General features: G+C 44.6%; 1 protein-coding gene across 3 annotated transcripts in view; it reads right to left on the bottom strand.

Annotated features, from left to right (window-relative positions):
- Window positions 1-1142: 1142 nt before the first annotated feature.
- Window positions 1143-23849, bottom strand: part of gnav1 (guanine nucleotide binding protein (G protein) alpha v1) — a 124199-nt gene continuing 101492 nt past the window's right edge. For 2 of the 3 annotated variants that reach the window (XM_043714994.2, XM_043714996.2), the window contains 3 exons: window positions 16512-16583; window positions 10034-10121; window positions 1143-2177 (listed from right to left, as the gene is read on the bottom strand). In XM_043714994.2, the coding sequence (XP_043570929.1) occupies window positions 1987-2177; window positions 10034-10121; window positions 16512-16583 (351 nt within the window). In that variant the 3' untranslated portion in view covers window positions 1143-1986. The remainder of the gene's footprint in view (window positions 2178-10033; window positions 10122-16511; window positions 16584-23849) is intronic. The other variant, XM_088000715.1, reaches the window with a different exon arrangement.

Below are 23849 nucleotides of genomic sequence, written 5' to 3'. Positions count from 1 at the left end.
ATCACCCCCGACTGAAGAATTTCCTCTTCATCTCTGTTCTAAAAGATAGTCCCTTCACTCTGGCACTGTGCCCTCTGGCCCTAGTCTCTTCTACTAGTGAAAACATCTCCTGCACATCCACTGTATCCAGGCCCGTCAGTATACTGCAAATTTCAATGAGATCCTCCCTTATCCTTCTAATCTCCATTGAGTACAGGCCCAGGGTCCTCAACTGCTCCTCATATGACAAGCCCTTCAGGCCTGGGACAATTCTTGTGAATCTCCACTGGACTCCTTCCAACACTAGCACATCCTTCCTTAGATACGAGGCCCAAAACTGCTCATGGTATTCCAAACACGGTCTGATCAGAACCTCATACAGCCTCACCAGTAGATCCCTGCTCTTGCATTCTCGTCCTCTTGAAATGAAGACTCTACCTTGGAGACACAGGTTCAAATGCTACCACAGCAGCTGGGAGAATTTTAATTGAAACCAATAAAAGAGTGTGGAATTATTGGTCAATGTAAAACCATGGTCATTACATACTGAACTGGATCAATAGATGCCCCTTTTGGTAAGAGAACTTCCTATCCTTTCCTGGTCTGGCCAACTGGCAAATTCAGACTCACTACAATGACTCTCTACTGCCTTCTGAAATGTCATCGTGTCACACTCTTCCAGAAATCACACTGTGTGTACCTACATCGGTCCGAAATGCAGCGGTTCAAGAAAACAGCTCAACACCACCACCACCAGCTCAAGAACAACCAGGGATGGGTAATACCTGGTAGTCTTGCCAACGATACCCAGAACAAATGAAAATAGTTGGATGGAAACCAGGTCCAGCTGGGCCTTGGAACAGATCACTGCCTGAACACAACTAAATGTGGTGAAAGTCTCAGGATTAGAGGATAGCATGTAACAAGCCTCGTTAACTTGGTTCTGTTCTTCACACTCACCTACAAAAAGGAATTGCAATAAAACAAAATTGTAAGTGCTGAGGAATAAAGCTGGATTTCTGAAAAGGTTCAAGACGCCTGACTACTTCCCTTTTAAGAAGGTAGCTTTCACTAGCAGGTTAAATATCTCTAATATCTGTACAATATTCTCTGTAAAGAATGTTCCTTCTACATGTAACAACAGAGACAGTCAGAAATAAGCTTTAAGGGCCATTAACTACTTTATTCTGAACATACACCAGTGCAACATTTGTCATTCAATATTAACAATACAACAAAATATATTGAGACACAGCTTTCCATAACATACTGAAACTCCCTTCATAAGAAAGGATTGAACTATTGGCAGCAACAAACTAAAACATCAGTAAATCAAGAGACTGAAAGCCTTGCCTCTCCCCTACCCCAGAGAGAGCGATGACTGTAGTTTATAATCAGAGATGGTGGGAATTATCTGTAGGACTGCATACTGGTTCACGATATTGTACCATCACAGAAAATCTCAATGTTCGACGGGTTTGGCCTGATTGTCGCAGTAAATGATCTCCCCCCAGGCATTACCCAATGAAACGTCACTGGAATTGTCCTCCAAATGCAGCCTGTATTACCAAAGCTGCCTCTGGAATCAGGAACTAGAGGTATAGCAGAAGGAAGAGGAGAACTGGGCTGCCAGAAACCTCAAACAGTGCTCATTTTGCCAAGGCTGTGCTGGAATGATTGAATCCACAGCCCCCTCTTGTAGAGTGGAGATGTGGAACTTTAAATATCCTTCATAACACCCTCCATGCCCTCACTGACAGGAGGTTGGGTGGTTACAATATTGAAATGATGTGGAGTTTCACCATTAATCCCTCCCCATTACTATAAAGGAGGTCACCTAGGACTCAATAGCTCAACACAGTGATAAGTCCGTGTGATTGCAGGGAGTCTGGTCTGAGGGTCCAGGGGGCTGTGCCTTTCACTGGGCCGGTCACAAGCCAGAGCAGACTCTGTGGGGAAATGCTTTATCTCTTACCCCAGAACCGTGCCCACTGCACCCAATCAGGATTAAAGCAGAGAGACCGCTTGCAGGTTTTCTTTTATAATGGTGTCCATGACAACCTGGAAGACAACTTGGATATTGGATGTATCGGTGGCTGTTGTGAAATGGTGGTAGATCAACTTTGCTGGGTTCCTGTTTAGAGACAGGAACTGACTGGCAACAAAACGGGCGGCAGAATCCACATCGCAATCAGCACCTGGGCAACAGAGAGAGAGAGAGAGAGAGAGAGTGTGAGAGAGTGAGAATGTGTGTGAGACACAGAGAGAGAGAGAGAGAGTGTGTGTGTGTGAGACAGAGACAGAGAGAGAGAGAGTGTGAGACAGAGAGAGAGAGAGAGAGAGAGAGTGTGTGTGTGTGAGACAGAGAGACAGAGAGAGAGAGAGTGTGAGACAGAGAGAGAGAGAGAGAGAGAGAGAGAGAGAGAGAGAGTGAGAATGTGTATGAGACAGAGAGAGAGAGAGTGTGTGTGAGACAGACAGAGAGAGAGAGAGAGAGTGTGAGAATGTGTGTGAGACACAGAGAGAGAGAGAGAGAGAGAGAGAGTGTGTGTGTGAGACAGAGACAGAGACAGAGAGAGAGTGTGAGACAGAGACAGAGAGAGAGAGAGAGAGTGTGTGAGAATGTGTGTGAGACAGAGAGAGAGAGAGAGAGTGTGTGAGAGACAGACAGAGAGAGAGAGAGAGAGTGTGTGTGTGTGAGACAGAGAGAGAGAGAGAGTGAGAATGTGTGTGAGACAGAGAGAGTGTGAGAATGTGTGAGAGACAGAGTGAGAATGTGTGTGAGACAGAGAGTGAGAATGTGTGTGAGACAGAGAGTGAGAATGTGTGTGAATGTGTGAGACAGAGAGAGAGTGAGAATGTGTGTGAGACAGAGTGAGAATGTGTGAGAATGTGTGTGAGACAGAGTGAGAATGTGTGAGAATGTGTGAGAGACAGAGTGAGAATGTGTGAGAATGTGTGAGAGACAGAGAGAGAGAGAGTGTGTGTGTGAGACAGAGAGAGAGAGAGAGAGAGTGTGTGAGACAGAGAGAGAGAGAGAGTGAGAATGTGTGAGACAGAGAGAGAGAGTGAGAATGTGTGTGAGACAGAGAGAGAGTGTGAGAATGTGTGTGAGACAGAGAGAGAGAGAGAGAGAGTGAGAATGTGTGTGAGACAGAAAGAGAGAGAGAGAGAGTGAGAATGTGTGTGAGACAGAGAGAGAGAGTGAGAATGTGTGTGAGACAGAGAGAGAGAGAGTGAGAATGTATGTGAGACAGAGAGAGAGAGAGAGAGAGAGAGAGTGTGAGAATGTGTGTGAGACAGAGAGAGAGTGTGTGAGAATGTGTGTGAGACAGAGAGTGTGTGAGACAGAGACAGACAGACAGTGTGTGTGTGCGTGTGTGTGAGAGAGAGAGACAGTTTCTGTGTGCGTGTGAGACAGACAGACAGACAGTGTGTGTGTGAGAGAGAGAGAGAGAGAGAGAGAGAGACTGTGTGTGTGCACGTGTGTGCAAGAGAGTGTGTGTGTGTGTGTATGAGAGAGAGAGAGAATTGCTCATAAAACAAAAAGCAATGCCAACTACTTGCATCTGACTCCTTCCACCTTTTACCCTCCCCCCTCCAACTCCACTGCCCAAACCACCACCTCATTTGTGACAGCCCCCTTTGCCTGCAGGGCACTGCATGGGCAGAAACCAGCTCACTGAAGGCTGTAGTGATGAACTTTCAAAACTTATTTCTTTATTTATCTTGATTTCATTTCACTTGATGAAGGAGCACCGCTTGTGATTTCAAATAAACCTATTGGGACTATAACCTGGTGTCGTGTGTGACTTCTAACTTAGTCCACCCTGGACCTAGCACCTCCACATCATTTTTATTTCTCTGTTTCTGTACCAAACATTTTGTACCCAAGGTACTCTGTACCTAAGATGGTGCCATGTACGGCGACATTATACACTTTTCAATGTACTCCTGTATCCCCATACTTGAGAACACACGACAATAAAAGCCAAATCACAAAAATCTAAAAGATTATCTGGTCATTATCATTTGGCTGTCTGTGGGAGCTTACTATGTGTAAATTGGCTGCAATGTTTCTCCTGGTGTAATAGGACATAGGCACGCAGTGTTTTCTGACCCATTCCCACACCTGAGGATGTGAAGAGCATTATGTAAATGCAAGGTCTGTTTATAATGAGATAGAAAGGCTTCTGCTCGCACATGTAATTCTGCCTCGGCTACGTGCATAATGTACAGCCTTCAGAGTTAATGTCAATTTCACAGATCCATCTTCATACGAGGTAACACAGCTGTCCCCGGCACTGACTGGCTACATCCCCTGAACAGAGGCTGCAGGGTGCTATCTGCGGCCGATCCTCTGAGGGTTCAGGACAGGGAGATAAAGGTCGAAAATTAAAATGTTTGGTTGGCTACTGACCAACAATTTCACACGATAATCCGTTTGAACAGCATTGTCTCCTTCACTGACATGCAGTCACAGTCCAATCTGAATACTTGGTGCAGTCCCCCTGTCTCACTCCTGCTTTGGTCAAACACTTGTTTTACAGGAAAAAAAAACAGGATTGGGAAAATGAACAACTGCTTTTCAAATACCAACCTTCAGCCTGAACCCTCGATGATATCTCTAAGCTCCTCTGACCCTGACTTCTTGTGCCCTGAAGGTAAGCGCTGGTTTCCAGATACTGTCATTAACATATACAAAAACAAGGAAAGGGAGGAGGCCATTCCACCCTTCAAGCCTGCTTCCCCATTCAATAAGGCAATGGCTGATCTGATTTTAACCTCAACTCTACATTTCTGCATATCCCCAATAATCTATCATCCTTTTGGTCATTATGAATCTATCTACCTCTGCCTTCAAGATATTGAAAGATTTAGCATCTACTGCCTTTTGAGGAAGGGAATTCCAAAGACCTCAATCCTCAGAGAAAAAAAAAATGTTTCCTCATCTCTAAGTTAAATGGGTGGCCCCTTATTTTTAACTATCATCCCCGAGTTCCAGCTTGCCTCATGAGAAAACATCCTTTTCCACATCCACCTTATCAGGTCTCCTCAGGATCTGTTATGCTTCAATAAAGTCCCCTCTCACTCTTCTGTACTCCAGAGAATACAGGCCTAGCCTCATAACGCAATCCACTCATTCCAGGTTTTAGTCTAGTAAACCTCTCCTGAACTGTTTTGAACACATTAACATCTTTTCGTTAGTATGGCGTCCAGTCCTGTACACAGTACTCCAGATATGGTCTCACCAATGGCCCTATAACTGAATTATAGTAGTTTTCTTCAGCTGCTGAGGCTCAGACCCGAGAATTCTCTCCTAAACCTTTCCCATTCCTTTTATAATGTGCAGGAGGTTGTTTTAAACAACAGGCAAAGAGACCATCAATCACTCAAGGCTACCTTTAATGCACCAAAAACTCAACGTTCATTGCTCAGTGCTTGGTCAATGAAGACGACGGCAAAGGACCATCATTTAAATATATTTTATCACTTTGTTGAGAATGCAGCTTTGCATACTGCTCTGTGTCAGTGTTGACGTCAACAACACTCCCTTCCTCCCCTTCCAAAACATACAGCCCAAGGACTATTTTCACATTGGTAACTGTAGGTTGACAAAATGTAATCCCCATTGAATCAGTGTTGAAGGCCATTTGGCCCATCAAGTCTGTGCCAGACCTTGCAAAGAGCAACCAAAAGAGAAAATGCTGGAAAATCTCAGCTGGTCTGTCAGCATCTGTAAGGAGAGAAAAGAGCTGATGTTTCGAGTCTAACTGATGCTTTGTCAAAGCTGACTCTGCCCACTCTTGCAAAGAGCAAATCCGTTCAGTCTCACTCTCCTGTTACTTCTCCTTTACTCATTTCTCCAATTCCCTTCGGAGCTAATTTTGTATTTGCCAGCCCCACATTCGAAGTCCTCGCTGCTTCTCAAATAAAACTACCTTTCACTGATTTACCTTGGGTCCTTTTGTCAATCACCTTAAAGCTATCCCCTCTAGATACTACCATTGGAAGAAGTTACTCTCGGTTTACGTTGTCCTTCAGAGCTAAACAGACAAAAGTTATGACGTATACTTTTATGAATAAAACACAAGTAGATGAGGCAAGAGAATGACAACTATCTGGGAACAGGTTGCATCTTATATTCAGTGCTGTGTGGGGAAGAGAGGGGGAAGAGTGCTGTTAAGTGAAAATTGCCCCCTTATGTTCAGGAACTGAAATCTTAAACAGACTAGATTTTCGAGCACGTGTTAAAAATTTGCATACAATAGCATCAGATGTCACAGCAAACCAACTACCTCAACAACTTCAACTGCACTCTGCTTCAACTTTACATAATCCCATTAACACACTTTCGATCTCTGCTCCTCCATCAACTACCTTTTCATTTACCCATCCCCTGTATCCAACGATCAATGGCCCTATCTCCACCCACCAATAGCTTTCTCACCTTTAACTGGTCCACTCAGTCCCTCCCCACTTCCAACACTGATACAATCACAGAATCCACACTAACCCTCCAAAGAGCATTCCACCCACACCCACATTTCCCATGGCTAACCCACAGCACCTGCAAGTCCCTCTACACTACAAGCAATTTGCCACAGCCCATCCACCCCAACCTGCACACCTTTGGACTGTGGGAGGAAACCGGAGCACCTGGAGGAATCCCACGCAGACACGGAGTTGCTGGAGGGTGGAATTGAACCTTGGATCCTGGCACTGTGAGGCAGCAGTGTTAACCATTGAGCCACCGTGCCACCCCTCATCTCTCCTCTCAGCTGCTTATCAGAATCAGAGTAATACAGCACAGAAAAGGCCCTTCAGCCCATTGATTCTGCCCCAACTTATCGACACTAGTCCCAATTTCCTGCACGTGGCTCATTGCCTTGAACATTATACAATCTCTGTCCACCCTCTGTACTCGAGCATAAATTTCTTCACGACAGAAACCCCAACTATTGCCCATAAGATGCAGGAGCAGAAGTACACCACGCAGTCCATCAAGTCTGTTCCACTACTCAAGGGGATCATAGCTGATCTGTTAATCCTCAAGTCCACTTGTGAAACTTGAGAGGGTTCAGAAAAGATTTACAGGGACATTGCTGAGGTTGAAGGGTTTGCTTTATAGGGAGAGGCTGAATAGACTGGGACTGTTTTCCCTGGAGCGTCAGACGCTGAGGGGTTACCTTATAGGACTTTATAATATCATAAGGGAAAAGGATAGGGTGAATGGCCAAAGTCTTTATCTCAGGATGGGGGATTCCAAAACTAGAGGGTATAGGTTCAAGGTGAGGGAGGAAAGATTTAAGAGAGATTTAAGGGGCAGATTTTTCACGCAGAGGGTGGTGTATGTATGGAATGAGCTACCAGAGGAAATGGTGGAGGCTGGTACAATTACAAATTTAAAAGGCATCTGGATGGGTACATGAATAGGAAGGGTTTACAGGGATATAGGCCAAATGCTGGCAAATGGGACTACATTAAGGTGGGATACCTGGTCAGTGTGGACCGAAGAGTCTGTTCGCGTGCTGTACATCACTATGACTCTATGACAATTTCTTTCCTTTCCCCCATAACCATGCCAGCTCCCCCCCACCCGATTCCCTTTCAGATTCAGCAAGTTCTGAATAAATTGGTGTGGTTACCTCATTCCACCCCCTGGAGGGGCAACAAGGAATGATCAATAAATACTAACCTGCCAGCAACACCTACACCCTGGGGCCATGGGGCCGTGGGGGTGAGGAGGTGGTTAAGAGAAATAGAAGAACAACGTTTATTGCATTTGAAAAGTTCAGGCACAAAATTGTTTAAATTTCATATCGCAAGATGAACTTCACAGGCTCACTAAAAATAGAAGTGTCTCGACAGGTCAAAGCCCAGAGAAATGAGAGTGCACTACATCTGCTGAACTATAGAAAATATGCTGAATGATATCTATCCTCAGGTCCCAGCTGGTATTTCAAAATGAAAGCCCTGAAAACTCAGATTAGAAAGTGAACTTCATTCTCCCATGGTCTTGTTCCTTATTATCACGGCCTTCCAACTCCAGTCAGGATTTCTAATTAGATTTGCCTTTTCCATTCCGACAATCACACCGACTTAGAATTAATTTTGCATCAACAGCACAGTTTGATTGCTCGAGCCACCTGAGCCACATTAAACTGTTAAGAGAGCAGCCTTTTCGGGACATAGTAAAGCTCTGGACATCTCCAGAGGGAGGAATAGGTTTAGATGGAGCTTCAGTAAAACACTATACAGCCACCAAACATGCCAACAGTGACATGATAAATAACATAGGAACATGCTAGATGAAATTGATAAAATGCTTCAGAACTCTATGTGGCACAGAGACAGGACATTCGACCCAATGAATCTATACTGGTGTTGATGCTCTATGCAAACTTCCTCAGATCTTACATCAGCTAATCCCCTCAGTATATACTTCATCCTGGAGAGAGCATGGATTAGTGGTAATCATTGGACTAGTAATCCCAAGGGTCAGGCTAATGCTCTGTGGAAGTGGGACCAAATCCCATGGTGGAATCCCCACTCACATTAAAAAACAAGTCTGGATTTAAAAGGCCATCTCAAGTAATGGTGAAAAGATATCTGTTACCTTCATGTTGTAAAAGCCCGTCTGGTTCACTAATGTCCTTGAAGGAGGGAAATCCACCATCATTGTCTGTGCCTACATAGGACTCCAGCAAGAAGCTTGACTTTCTATTGCCCTCTGAAATTGCCTGGTAAGCCATTCAGTTCACAGGCCGGAGATGGTCAATAAATGCTAACCCCGCAGTAATGCCCACGTCCCATGAAAGAATATTCCTTTCTCTTGTGGCTTCCCCCGACATACACCTATTCTATTTGCCCCAAATTCCCTTTGCACTGCAATTTGCACACTGAAAACACTATTTTAGAGAAAGAAATTCTTCTGAATTCTGATTGGATTTATTTGTGTCTATCATAATTAAGGCGCCTAGTTTTAGAATTTCATGCAAAGGAAAGCATATACTTTATACCTACACTATCCAACATTTTCCTAATCCTCTGTATTGGTACCACCAGCTTCCTTTCCACCTCGATCCTATTCAGACAGTAGTTATGCAGAGAGTTATGAAAACTCCTTATTCCTCCCAGCGGCATGGTGGCACAGTGGTTAGCACTGCTGCCTCACAGCGCCAGAGACCTGGGTTCAATTCCTGCCTCAGGCGACTGACTGTGTGGAGTTTGCACAATCTCCCCGTGTCTGCGTGGGTTTCCTCTGGGTGCTCCGGTTTCCTCCCACAGTCCAAAAATGTGCAGGTTAGGTGAAATGGCCGTGCTAAATTGCCCGTAGAGTTAGCCGAAGGGATAAATGTAGGGGAGTGGGTTACGGGTCGGTGTGGACCTTTTGGGCTGTACTTACACTGTAAGTAATCTAAATCTTCTCTCACACTTAACAATATTGAAATGCAATTGCTAATTACACACCTATTCAACTAAAGCCTCCTTTTAAATTATTGCCGGCTTTCAATTCCAGGGTCGAAGTTGGTCGTGCAAGTGATGAAATGCCAGCAGAATACCAGATGCCACCTTAGCCAACCCAAGTAACTATCCTTAACCACCCTCTTTCTGTCATTTGCATTGTCACCAGCTCACTATCCATTCTGTTGACCAGGACTCCCCACACTCTGACAACCTTGGGTTAGCATTAACTTTTGCCAAAAGCTTGCAAAAACCTAAATATAATTTCACCTCCTGTGGTACATTGGTCTACTTTTCCCACTCCCGCGCTGTACAACTTTATGATTTTACACTCTATGACATCCCAAAGCACTGCACCTTCCACAAAGTATGCTGGAAATGTAGTCACTCTCGTAATGTAGGGACCAAAGCAGCCAATTTACACAGAGCAAACCTGGGCTGAGCTGTTGGATGATGGGCTGTGTGTATGGACCCCAACAAAAAAGCCCAATCCCATCGCCCTCTGATGAACCGAGTGCACAGAGCAAGGTGAGGAGATGTAGCCCACTAACACGAGATATCGACCTTGCACCCTAAAGGTCCATACCTCGATATTGTGCAAAGTACAGCCGGAGATGTCTCCCCGAGTGCAAAATCTTTTCTTGGAACAGGTCAATTTTGTTCAAGAACAAGATCTAAAGGAGAAAGAAAGCAATTTATAATCAAAAAGTGAATAAAAGTACTTAAATGACATTAGCAGAGACCTCTAACTTTCACATTCCATGCTCAATTTGTGTTGGTTTTTTAATTTCTTGGAATTTTATTCTTAAAGTAAAAGTCAAGTTACCATCATCTCAGAGGATCATGAGGCTGTTCTCAGTAGACACAGAAAAGTGGTGATAGTTTAACCTGAGGGTCAACGTGCCTCAGGTGAGGGGAGAGGTTGAGAAGGAGAGTCCTTCATGGCTACCTCAGTTGGTATGGAAACTGAACCCACACTGTTGGTATCACTCTGCATCGTTTAACCAAACATCCAGCCAATTGAGGGAACAGACGCTCAAATTAGACCATAAGACATAGGAGCGGAAGTAAGGCCATTCGGCCCATCAAGTCCACTCCGCCATTCAATCATGGCTGATGGGCATTTCAACTCCACTTACCCGCATTCTCCCCGTAGCCCTTAATTTCTTGTGACATCAAGAATTTATCAATTTCTGCCTTGAAGACATTTAGCGTCCCAGCCTCCACTGCACTCTGTGGCAATGAATTCCACAGGCCCACCACTCTCTGGCTGAAGAAATGTCTCCGCATTTCTGTTCTGAATTTACCCCCTCTAATTCTAAGGCTGTGTCCACGGGTCCTAGTCTCCTCGCCGAACGGAAACAATTTCTTAACGTCCACCCTCTCCAAGCCATGTATTATCTTGTAAGTTTCTATTAGATCTCCCCTTAATCTTCTAAACTCCAATGAATACAATCCCAGGATCCTCAGCCGTTCCTCATATGTTAGACCTACCATTCCTGGGATCATCCGTGTGAATCTCCGCTGAACACGCTCCAGTGCCAGTGTGTCCTTCCTGAAGTATGGGGACCAAAACTGGACACAGTAGTCCAAATGGGGCCTAACCAGAACTTTATAAAGTCTCAGTAGCACATCAGTGCTTTTATATTCCAACCCTCTTGAGATAATTGATAACATTGCATTCGCTTTCTTAATCACGGACTCAACCTGCATGTTTACCTTTAGAGAATGCTCAACTAGCACTCCCAGATCCCTCTATACTTCGGCTTTACAAATTTTCTCACCGTTTAGAAAGTAATCCATGCTTCTATTCTTTTTTCCAAAGTGCAAGCCCTCGCATTTGCTCACATTGAATTCCATCAGCCATTTCCTGGACCACTCCTCCAAACTGTCTAGATCCTTCTGCAGCCTCCCCAGTTCCTCAGTACTACCTGCCTGTCCACCTAACTTTGTATCATCGGCAAACTTCGCTAGAATGCCCCCAGTCCCTTCATCCAGATCATTAATATATAACGTGAACAGCTGCAGCCCCAACACTGAACCCTGCGGGACACCGCTTGTCACCAGCTGCCATTCCGAAAAAGAACCTTTTATCCCAACTCTCTGCCTTCTGTCAGACAGCCAATCCTCAATCCATACCAGTAGCTCACCTCGAACACCATGGGCCCTCACCTTGCTCAGCAGCCTCCCATGTGGCACCTTATCAAAGGCCTTTTGGAAGTCTCAGTAGACCACATCCACTGGGTTTCCCAGTCTAACCTACTTGTCACCTCTTCAAAGAACTCCAACAGGTTTGTCAGGCACGACCTCCCCTTACTAAATCCATGTTGACTTGTTCTAAGCCGACCCTGCTCTTCCAAGAATTTAGAAACCTCATCCTTAATGATGGATTCTAGAATTTTACCAACAACCGAGGTTAGGCTAATTGGCCTATAATTTTCCATCTTTTGCCTTGATCCTTTCTTGAACAAGGGGGTTACAACAGCAATCTTCCAATCATCCGGGACTTTCCCTGACTCCAGTGACTTTTGAAAGATCTCAACCAACGCCTCCGCTATTTCCTCAGCCACCTCCCTCAGAACTCTAGGATGTAACCCATCAGGGCCAGGAGATTTATCAATTTTAAGACCTTCTAGCTTTTCTAGCACTTTCTCTTTTGTAATGGCAATCACACTCAACTCAGCCCCCTGACTCCCTTTAATTGTTGGGATATTACTCATGTCTTCCACTGTGAAGACTGACGCAAAGTACTTATTAAGTTCTCCTGCTATTTCCTCATCTCCCATCACTAGGCTTCCAGCATCAGTTTGAAGTGGCCCAATGTCTACTCTTGCTTGTCGTTTGTTTCTTATGTATTGAAAGAAACTTTTACTATCATTTCTAATATTACTGGCTAGCCTACCTTCATATTTGATCCTCTTCCTTCCTTATTTCTCTCTTTGTTATCCTCTGTTTGTTTTTGTAGCCTTCCCAATCTTCTGATTTCCCAGTGCTCTTGGCCACTTTATAGGCTCTCTCTTTTTCTTTGATAGATTTCCTGACTTCCTTTGTCAGCCATGGCTGTCTAATCCCTCCCCGGATAATCTTTCTCTTCTTGGGGATGAACCTCTGTACAGTGTCCTCAATTTTACCTACAAACTCCTGCCATTTTTGCTCTACTGTCTTCCCCACTAGGCTCTGCTTCCAGTCTATTTTCGTCAGTGCCTCTCTCATGCCCTCATAATTACCTTTATTTAACTGTAACACCATTACATCCGATTTTGCCTTCTCTCTTTCAAACTGCAGACTGAACTCTACCATATTATGATCGCTGCTTCCTAAGTGTTCCCTTACTTTAAGATTTTTTATGAAGTCTGGTTCATTACATAGCGCTAGGTCCAGAATAGCCTGCTCCCTTGTGGGCTCCATGACAAGCTGTTCCAAAAAGCCATCCTGTAAGAATTCCATGAATTCCCTTTCTTTGGATCCACTGGCAACATTATTTACCCAGTCCACCTGCATATTGAAGTCTCCCATGATCACTGTAACCTTGCCTTTCTGACATGCCTTCTCTATTTCCCGGTACATGTTGTGCCCCTGGTCCTAACCACTGTTAGGAGGTCTGTACATACCTCCCACTATGGTTTTTTTGCCTTTGTGGTTCCTCAATTCCACCCACACAGACTCCACATCATCCGACGCTATGTCATTCAGCACCATAGATTTAATTTTGTTCTTAACTAACAAGGCAACCCCGCGCCCCTCTGCCCACCTCCCTGTCTTTTCGATAAGTTGAAAACCCTTGGATGTTTAACTGCCAGTCCTGACCCCCCTGTAACCACGTCTCTGTGATGCCTACCACATCATAATCATTCACGATGTACTGTGCCATTAGTTTGTCTGCTTTGTTATGAATGCTACGAGCATTCAGGTATAGTGCCTTAATGCTAACTTTCTTATCATTAGAGATATTGGAAGTCATAAGATGTCCTAAATTATCCTTCCTTTTTGCTGCATTCCCAGTCTGTCTCAAGTTTAAATCTGCCTGCACATATGCTATCCTGCCGCTTATCTTTCCATTTGACTCCATACTCCCTGTCGCTTTCACTTTCCCTTCCCCCCCAACTCAGAAGTTTAAAGTCCTACTGACCACCCTATTTATCCTCTTCGCTAGAACATTGGTACCTGATCGGTTCAGGTGGAGACCGTCCCAATGGTACAGATCCCCCCTGTTCCAAAACTGATGCCAATGCCCCATGAAGTGGAATCCCTCTTTCCCACACCAGTCCCTTAGCCACGTGTTTACTTCCCTAATTTTCTTATCCCTATGCCAATTGGCACGTGGTTCGGCAGTAATCCGGAGATTGTGACCCTTGAGGACCTGTACTTCAATTTCCTTCCTCGTGCTCGATAACCCCCAAACAGATCCTCCACCCTAGCTTTGCCTATGTTGTTAGTCCCAACGTAGACCACAACAACTGGATCCTCCCCCTCCCGCTCCAATATCCTTTCAAGCCGGTCAGAGATGTCCCGAACCCTGGCACCGGGTAGGCAACACACCATGCGAGACTCCCGATCCGGCTTGTATAGGATACTATCTGTCCCCCTAATTATAGAATCCCCTATAACCACTACTTGTCTATTAGCTCCCCCCTCTTGAATGGCCTTCTGCACCATGGTGCCGTGGTCAGCTGGCTCATCCTGTCCAGAGCTCTTTTCCTCATCCGTATAGAGAGCAAGAATCTCATACCTGTTGGACAAGGTCAAAGGCTGAGGCTCCTGCACTCCTGAACTCAGGTTCCCCCTACCTGCCTCACTTACAGTCACACGCTGATGTCCCTGATCACTAACTGGATGTGAATTACTTAATCTCCCCTAACTTTTACCCTAACTCAGTTCAATAAATCATTTAATGTGGGAAATAAACATGGGGATTGGTGGGAAAGGTCCCTTGTGCTTCAGATTAGATTTTTCACTGACGATGTAATCACAAGAAAGCAGAACATATACCCATCCAGAGAAGTGAGTCTGATCTGAACAATAGCGCTGAATAATCTCTCATTAGGGAGGAGAAACATCGTCGATTAAATGACTCCATTAAGCAGACAGTAATGGTAAGCAAGATTGTCAAGCAGAACAGAATTGACCATTTGTCATCAGTCATTAGTTGCATTCTAATTACAAATGGCAGACACAATTAGTAATAAACGGAACTGGATTAATTAGAGGTCACAGGTGAACAGACTTTAAATAACTAGCTGATTGACTGACGGCTGAAAAATGTTCTAACGAGGCGAGAGATTTTTCTGTAAGAAATGTGCTTTTTGATGATAAATAAGAGATTTCCTTCCCTTCCTCTTTCTCGCTGGGATGTAGTGTTTTGCTCATTTACAGCCAACCCCAAGACATCATGCTCTCTCCCTCGCACAAATCACCACCTTTTCTCCATTTCACAACACAGAGGTACCTCGATTATCCAAATATCAATTATCCGAATTTCAGATCGTCCGGAAGAGATCTCAAGGTCCCGATAGAAACATTACATCAAAGAGGAGTTCCCAACATTGATTGCTTTTTTAATTCACAATGATTAAAAACAAACTGGGCGGCATGGCTGGACGGGGTTGGGGGCGTGGGGGTGGGTTTGGGAGGTGGTCAGATGGAGGTGGGGTGGACTGGGGGGGACAGGATTGGACGGGGTTGGGCAGGATTGGGGGGGGGGGGTTGACGGGGGTGCAGACGGGTGGCAGGGTTGGGAAGTCGGACGGGGTTTGGGGGGAGCGGGGGCTTGCAAGCGGTGTGTGGCTACCTAGTCTCCTGAATGGGGAGCAGACCATAGCAAGTGCTCGATGTCTCAATCCCATTGAACTGATGGGGGTTGGCGGGGGGAGGGGGTAGGCTTCAGCAATGCTGCAGTCCCTTACACACAAGTGTGTCTGCTCAGAATCAAACCCTGAGACAGAGAGACGGAGCAAGTCAGGCAGACCAAAGAAAAAGGAAACTTCAGAAAACTCCGAGCCCCAGAGGAGAGGCATTGAATCGATTAACCAAATATTCAATTATCCGAATTAAATAGTGCCTGCCTATCTCGTTTGGATAATTGTGGTTCCTCTGTATTACGGTGCAAATGCCTCTGAATTTTCCTTCTCGCTTTTGACCTGACTGTCTCTTTATACCCCTCTATACTCCTTCCTTACTGCACCAACAACTCGCATACAAAAAAAATCCCTTCCTTACAAGCTCATCCTTCCTCCTACAAACCCCACAGGCCCCTTCCTACAGGTATTGGAGATAGTGGCAGTGTTAATGTCACTGGAGTAGTAATATCAAGGGTCCAGGCTAATATCCTATGTGGCTCAGTAGTTAGCACTGCTGCTTCACAACACCAGAGACCCGGGTTCGATTCTAGGAATTTGCATATTTACCCTGTGCCTGTGCAAGTTTCTTCCAGGTGCTCTGGTTTCCTCCCACAGTCCAAAGACATGCAGGTTAGGGTGGATTGGCCATGCTAAACTGCCTATAGTGTCAAGGGATGTGCAGGCTAGGTGGATTGGCTATGGTAAATTGCCCTATAGTGTCCAGGGATGTGCAGGTTAGATTGATTAGCCATGGGAAATGCAAGGTTACAGGAACAGAGTAGAGGGTGGCACTGGGTGGTATGCTCTTTGGAGGTTTGGTATGGGTTGAATGGCCTGCTTCCATTATATAGGGATTCTATCCCACTATGGCTGCTGTAAATATCCATAATTCAGTCTTAGGAAGGGGGACTATGAAAATACAAAATATCGCTCATTAATGCCCTTTAGGGAAGGAGATTTGCTGTTCTTACCTAGTCTGACCTACATGTGACTCCAGACCCACAGCAATCTGGTTAATTCTTAACTGTTCTCTAAAATGGCCAGACAAGCCACTCAGTTCACGGGTAATTAGGAACTGGCAACAATGCTGGTCTTCCCAGCGATGCCCCGTTTGAATAAAGAAAAAAATATTAAACCAGTAACCAATTAAATCAGCTTCACCCACCTCAGCCCTTGATCACATATTTTGTTTATTCGTCATTCATTTTTCCACTGATATCAACATACCATGGAGGTATTCCTGAAGAATATGTTGTTGCAGATGGAAGAAAACAGCCTCAAACTTTCCTGCAAGCGATTCTAGGAAGAAAAGAGAGAGGGCAGATATATAAACCAGGAGCATTGTGTCTCCAAGGCTGAACCAGCCATCTCGAAATTTCAATGCCTTCCTCTGAAAGCAGGACAGAGTGGCTTCAGAAAGTCATCATCGAAATTTCATTTTAAATTGAGAACAGATTGTAATAGTCTGTAACAAACTGCAGCTGGACCAATCTGAAGGCTGTCAATAGAAGACTCTTCCTTAACTCAAACACCCCTTGTAAGACTCTGTCTCAAAGTCTCTCTCCCACTGCTCCAAAAAAAACAATCTTCACAATCCCTTGTGGGTTTTAATTTGAGGAAAAAAATGCTGACAGTACTTACTATCTATACAACAGTTTCCAACATGTTTTCCAATATATAGTCAAATGGTGGTGGTGGGGGGATGGGATCTCTTGCGTTGCAATGGTAGTGTCTCTATCTCTGAACCAGGAAGCCTTTACAAGCCCAACATGCTCTAGACTGCAGAGTGACATTCCTGAGTGGGTTGATTAGAAACTAGCTATCATCTAAAAAGGGAAAAATGGAGTCCCTGACTGTTTTAATAGATTCAGGAATGTCAAGGCAACTCCAGCCTCTCAAGTGCCCATCCTGGCTCTGAGTAACCATATATAGAGTCATAGAGATGTACAGCATGGTCCACCTCGTCCATGCCGATCAGATATCCTGATCCAATCTAGTCCCGTTTGCCAGCACCGGGCCCATAGCCCGCTAGACCCTTCCTATTCATATATCCATCCGGATGTCTTTTAAATGTTATAATTGTACCAGCCTCCACCACTTCCTCTGGGAGCTCATTCCACACACACACCACCCTCTGCGTGAAAAGGTTGTCCCTTAAGTCCCTTTTATATCTTTTCCCCTCTCACCCTAAACCTATGACCTCTCATTCTGCACTCCCGCACCCCAGGGAAAAGACCTTGTCTATTTACCCTGTCTCTGCCCCTCATGACTTTTTAAACTTTGATAATAGATTCAGGTATGTCAAGGCAGATCCAGCCTCTCAAGTGCCCATCCTGTGCCTTGTTTCCTGGCTCTGAATAACCAAACGTACAGAAAAGGTTGTTACTTGCAGCGCCTCAAGCTCCAAAGATGAACGAAACTTGGGAGTGTCACTGTGACACATCCATGAAGCCACTCCCATACATTTGTCATCAATCTATAGCCTTAAGGGGAATCAGGGAGGAAGTTACAGGGAGCCACCAGGAACCAGAGAAGCAACAGGTAGAACTGTGGATCTCTCTCTGACTCTCTTCGATCAGTTTCAGTTAGGAATGCTGAGGAAAGTGATGATACACCTCAGGATTATGGCAAGCCACAGTCGCACAGTTGGCTCAGCTGCTTGGGGGAACAAAGAAAACTGTAAGAGCTATAGAAGTTCAACAGTTAGAGAACGTAGGCCTTATTCTGGTCCCAGGATGTGGCCCTGTCCTCAGGCTGGACATCGCTCATTGATGTATCCTGGGATCTCCGAACGTCACTGGCATCATTCTCTCCAAGTGTAGGGACCTACAGGGCTTGTTCAGTTTAGTGTGAGAGTGGAACTCTACTTCCTGCTTTAACCAAGGAGCTTCTTGTGGTTAATGCGATTTAGTTAATTGCAAATACATGGTGGATGCTGGAAATCAGAATCAAACATAGAAATCAGGAGCACAGCAAGGCCATTCAGCCCTTTGAGCCTGTCCGCCCATTCGTTATGATTGTGGCTGATCATCCAACTCAATAGCTTGTTCCTGCTTTAACCTTTGATCCCTTTTGGCCCAAGTGTTGTATTGAACTCCTTTTTGGAATTGTACAAAACTTTGGCCTGGACTCCTTTCTGCGGTAGTGAATTCCACAGGCTCACCACTCTCTGGGTGAAGATATTTCTCCTCATCTCTGTCTTGTATCCTTAGGCTGTGATCCCTGTTTCTGGAAATGGGTGGCACAGTGGCTAGCACTGCTGCCTCACAGCACCAAGGATCCAGGTTTGACTCCAGCCTTGGGCCACTGTCTGTGTAGAGTTTGCACATTCTCCCAGTGTCTGCGTGGGTTTCCTCCAGTAACTCCAATTTCCTCCCACAATTCAAAGGTTAGGTGGATTTGCCATGCTAAATTGCCCATAGTATTCAGGGATGTGTAAGTTAGGTGTATTAGTCAGGGGTAAATGAAGAGTAATAGGGGAATGGGTCTGGTGGGATACTCTTCGGAGGGTTGGGATAGACTTGCTGGGCCGAGGGGCCTGCTTCCACACTGTAAGGATTCCTCTGTGGGTGGGGTGGAAAGGGGGTGGAACAGAGGGGTAGGAGGGGGATATAGGCGAGAGGTTGGGGAGGGGGATATAGGCGAGAGGTGGGGGGGAATTAGGTGAGAGGTGGGGGTGGGGGGGGATATAGGCGAGAAATGGTGGGGGGGGGGTGTTGGAGTTGGTTACGGTGGGGTTGGAGTTAGTTATAATTTCTCAGATCATCTAACAACCTAATAACATACTGGCGTTTGATGAGGGAGTGTCAGGAATGAGTTAAAAGCCAACACATTCATCTGGGTCACATGGTTCCATGGTCAAGTCCCATTCCCAAGACCGAAGCACAGAAATGATACTGACAGGCCAGTGCCACTGAGTGCTGCACTGTCAGAGGTACTATCTCTCAGGTCCCATTCGCTCTCTCCAGTGAATGGGATAGATTCAATTTAAGGAAGAGTGGGGGATTCCCCCCTCCCCCCACTTCCTGGACAATATCTATTCTTAATCATCATTAAAAGCTAATTGGCTGCTATTCTTCCTACAAGACAAATGTGACTGCAGTTGAGTAAACTTCTTAGTTGCTTGGACAGTGGTCAAGAAAAACATTATTGATAAAAGATTTTCCTTCTCCAGAAAGTAACTGGAGGCTCGAATAACTGACAATGTACACATTAAATATTTATTTTTAAAAATTGGATTATTAAATGTGGGGGGAAATACAGATTTATTCCCAAAGTGAGAGAGCTTTCAATTATGGCACCATTCCTTTGATGTGTGGGATAAACTGACAGGTCTGATCAATAGCTCTATAGATAAAGCACAAGTTGGCAGAAATAAAATAAGTTGTTTCCAGGTGATCTAGCTCTAACATGATAACATGGCTCAGATCTGGCGACAAGGACATTATGCTGACAGCTGCGTGACTCAGTATAACTTGAAATCCCTGCTCAGAATCTCTGAGAACCCAGGCAGAACGCAGCAACTTTATTAGAGTCGTGACCACTATGTCCTGCTTAAACGTTTGTTTAACTCAGAAATCTGTGCTCCCTCCCTTTCTAATGTTCCTTCACCCTGACTGTATAATTATCAGAGCAAACAGAAAGGTGGAAACATTTGTGGGCTGAATTCCAGAACTTGTGGCTCAGGCAATTGCAGACACCATTTAACAGTGAAAGAACACAGAGTCAGAGAGTCACAGAGATGTACAGCACAGAAACAGACCTTTCTGTCCAACTCGTCCATGCCGACCAGATGTCCTAAATTAATTTGGGGTAAAATTAATTTGCCAGCACTTGACCCATATCCCTCTAAACCCTTCCTATTCAAATACCCATCCAGATGCCTTTTAAATTTTGTAATTGTACCCACCTCCACCACTTCCTCCGGCAGCTCATTCCATACACACACCACCCTCTATGTGAAAACATTGCCCCTTTTGTCCCTTTTAAATATTTCCCCTCTCACCCTTAATTTTTGCTCTCTTGTTCTGGACTCCCCCGGGGAAAAGACCGTACCTATTTATCCCATCCAAGCCCCTCATGATTTTATAAACCTTTATAAAGGTCACCCATCAGTCTCCGATGCTCCAGGGAAAACAGCCCCAGCCTATTCAGCCTCTTCCTATAGCTCAAACCCTCCAACCCTGACAACATCCTTGTAAATCAAAAAAACACAAAAATCTGTAACTAGGAGGAGACCAGAGCTGGAGGAGGGTTGTGGGGCTGGATGAGACAATAGTGATAGAGAGGGAGAGACAGACCATGGAAGCATTTGGAAACATGGACTAGAATTCTAAACTCCGACAGACTGGAAACTGATGTTGGTCAGTGAGCACAAAGGTGACGTGACCAGGACTTGATGGGAGTTCCCTCTAAGACCCCAGCATTAATGGCCTCTTTAACTCTGTAAATCACATTTCATTTTAAAAGTTAAACTCCTTTTAAAAGCATTGCAATTGCATGAGCCTGTGAGTCAAACTTTATCTACATCCATCAGCTACAATCAGCTCATTTAACAGACTCAGATATTCCAATTACAGCCAGTTTGCTCTTCACTCCATTTAATAACAGCTTACAGTTTTTAACTGAAGAGTCCTTGTCGCAGAGTGGCAGTGTCCCTACCTGTGAGACAGAAGGTCTGGGTTCAAATTTCACCTGCCTCTGAGATGTGCAATAACATCTCTGGATAACAAATTTTGAGAAGATTTGTACAGACAACAAGCAAAACTAATGACATTTACAAAATACATTGCAAGGACAGTAACAAACACTACATTGGACAAACAGGCAGAAAACTAGCCACCAGGAGACATCAACGTCATCTAGCCACAAAAAGACATGACCCACTCTCACTAGTATCCTTAACACAGATGAGGAAGGACACCACTTCGACTGGGACATCACATCCCTAGGGCAAGCCAAACAGAGACACGCGTGAGAATTCCTAGAAATATGGCACTCCAACCGGAACTCTATCGACAAACACATTGACTTGGATCCCATTTACCAAGCCCTGAGAAGAAGATCAAGAAATGACATCATCAACCCTGGGAAACCTAAACACATAAATAAAGAGTGGGCCATACCACAAGTGCTTCACCGGAGGCTCACTGATGATGCTACTTAGTATGGTGACGAAGCATCTGAAAATGAACCTTCCAGCTCAGCGAGCAAACTTATATCCAAAATCTCTGAATAGGTTGATAAGAACATATCTATAAAAGACTATTGGGGGTGGCTTGTAATATCTAGAACTTTTACTATGCAATAGCAAACAGTGATGATTCAGTTGGTCTCTTACATTTCCACACACAAATACATGATTAAATATAACCATTATTTTAGACATTACTTCGCAATGCATTACAAGTCATGCATATAACAAGAGACCAAGCTTCACAATTTATCCCCAATAGCTATTTTTAGTCAGAACTGAAATTAAACAGAGTCTTTAGGCATTTTGACTCAGGCTTGGGATGTCTGTCTAAGTGCATTCAATATGGACTGTCAGGTCTCCCTATAGCTCAAACCCTCCAACCTGACAACATCCTTTTCTGAACCTTTTCTAGCTTCACAACATCCTTCCTATAGCAGAGAAACCAGCATTTGAGAAGTGCCCTCAATGTCCTGCACAGCTGCAACATGACCTCCCAACTGCTATCCTCAATGTACTTGAATATACTCAATGGCTGATGCTCCACAGTTCTCTGGGATAGAGATTTTCAGAGATTTGCCACATTCTGAGTGAAGAAATTCCTCCCCATCTCAATCACAAATGGCTTGCCCCTCGTTCAGAGACCATGCCCCTGATTCTAGAAGCCAATACCCTCCCTCCCTTCTACTGAGGGGAAACATCCATCCTGCATCCTCCCTGTCAGTAAATCTCAGAGTATTTTGAATGTTTAAATGATATTATCTCTCATTCCTTCAGGTTATTTAATCTTTTCTCATCCAACCATCTCCAGGCATCAGTTTGGACACTGGGACCAATGGCCAGGAGAATCATCAAAACAGTGTTTAGGTTATTATGGTCTTTTTCCTTATTTTCATTGAACATGCTTAGTGGTTAAAAGCATTTAAAGGGCTTTTGTGGTCCAGTGATAGCGTCCATAGCTTTCACCTGCCCCTAAAGTGTGTAATAACATCTCTGAATCAGGTTGATTGAAAAATATCTAAAAGCATTCAAGGTGGACGAAAAGGTTATTTGATTGGATGAAGATCGTGTGATGAGACTTCCAGGAATGCACCCGGGCATACTTTGAACGCCAATGTTGTGAAAGATATTAAAATGCGAAGTCCTGCAGACACCAAAAACCTGAAATAAACAGGGTGCTGGAGAAAGTTGGCAGATCTACCAGCATCGCTTGGGAGAGCAACAGAGTTAACGCCTCACAGCCTCTATTCCCTTTTCAAAAGGAGAGTCATAGTGGATTCGAAAGATTGTTATATAAAACATTCAGGGAAAGAATTAACTGAAATCACAAAATAAGCTCCGGACATTAGCATATAAAGTACTGTCAGGGCTCATGTGCCAAAGTGGTAATGTCCCTACCTCTACACCAGGAGGTCTGGATTCATGTCCTGTCTGTTTCATAGGTGCATAATAACATCTCTGAACAGGGTGATTAGAAAATGTCTGTGAAGGACATTTCTAAGAGGAGCTAACCTCTGCTTTCCAGTTTGGTTCCAGATTCAGTGCTAGGTCTATGTTGTCAACAGCAACACGAACAGTCTAAGGTCTTACAAAGGACTCTCGTATAACTGCCGATCTAATATTAGCGAACTATTTAGTACAATGGATTAAATCTATCCTGTTTATCAAGATTCAACCCATCTTCTGCTGATGTTTTTGCAATGTCTCAGTGTATAGGTAGCATATATGTATCACCAAGGAGGATTATTGGCAGGGGATTTGTCAAGACACAGCTGGTTCTAGTGAACCTGACAATAACAGCCATCATGCTTGGCAGAGCTGACATCCAAAAATAATCCCTGCCCACAGCGATGGGAATTTTGACGGACAGACATCTGCTAACGAACAGATGTGAGATCAGTGTGAGGTTCTGTCTCCTCACACTGGGCAAGTGTGGGACAAATCTGAGTCTCGATGCCTTTTAGCTCAACTGGAAGACCTGTCAATTGACTGACACCATTGCTCAGTCCTTGGGTCCCGGGAGATGTTGAAACGGTGATTGCTTCTGTACGCTGCAATTAGAAAATCCAGTCCTCAGACCAAACAGTCATTTCCATAACTTCTTTCAAATGCCTTTACTTTGTCTCTGGGGCCAATCACTCAATTTTAACTGACAATACATTTATCATCTCTCTTCATTACAGCTCCAAAATCACCAGAGAACCAACAACCCCTTGCAACGTGTGCATGAGTTTGTAGTTTGTGTTTCTGGGAAATGGAAGATCAAAAGAAAAAGTGTACATTTATATAGTGCTGTTCACAATGCTTTGCAGCCAATTAAACAACTGTGGAGCTACTGCAGTCACAGCTGTAACACAGGGAGTCATGAAACC

The sequence above is a fragment of the Chiloscyllium plagiosum genome, unplaced genomic scaffold (genome assembly GCF_037043375.1).
Source record: "Chiloscyllium plagiosum isolate Xiang-an unplaced genomic scaffold, Cpla_swu_hap1 HiC_scaffold_25, whole genome shotgun sequence".
NCBI lineage: Eukaryota > Metazoa > Chordata > Chondrichthyes > Orectolobiformes > Hemiscylliidae > Chiloscyllium > Chiloscyllium plagiosum.
Note: the sequence above shows the minus strand (reverse complement) of the source record. Positions and strands in the feature narration are given on the sequence as shown.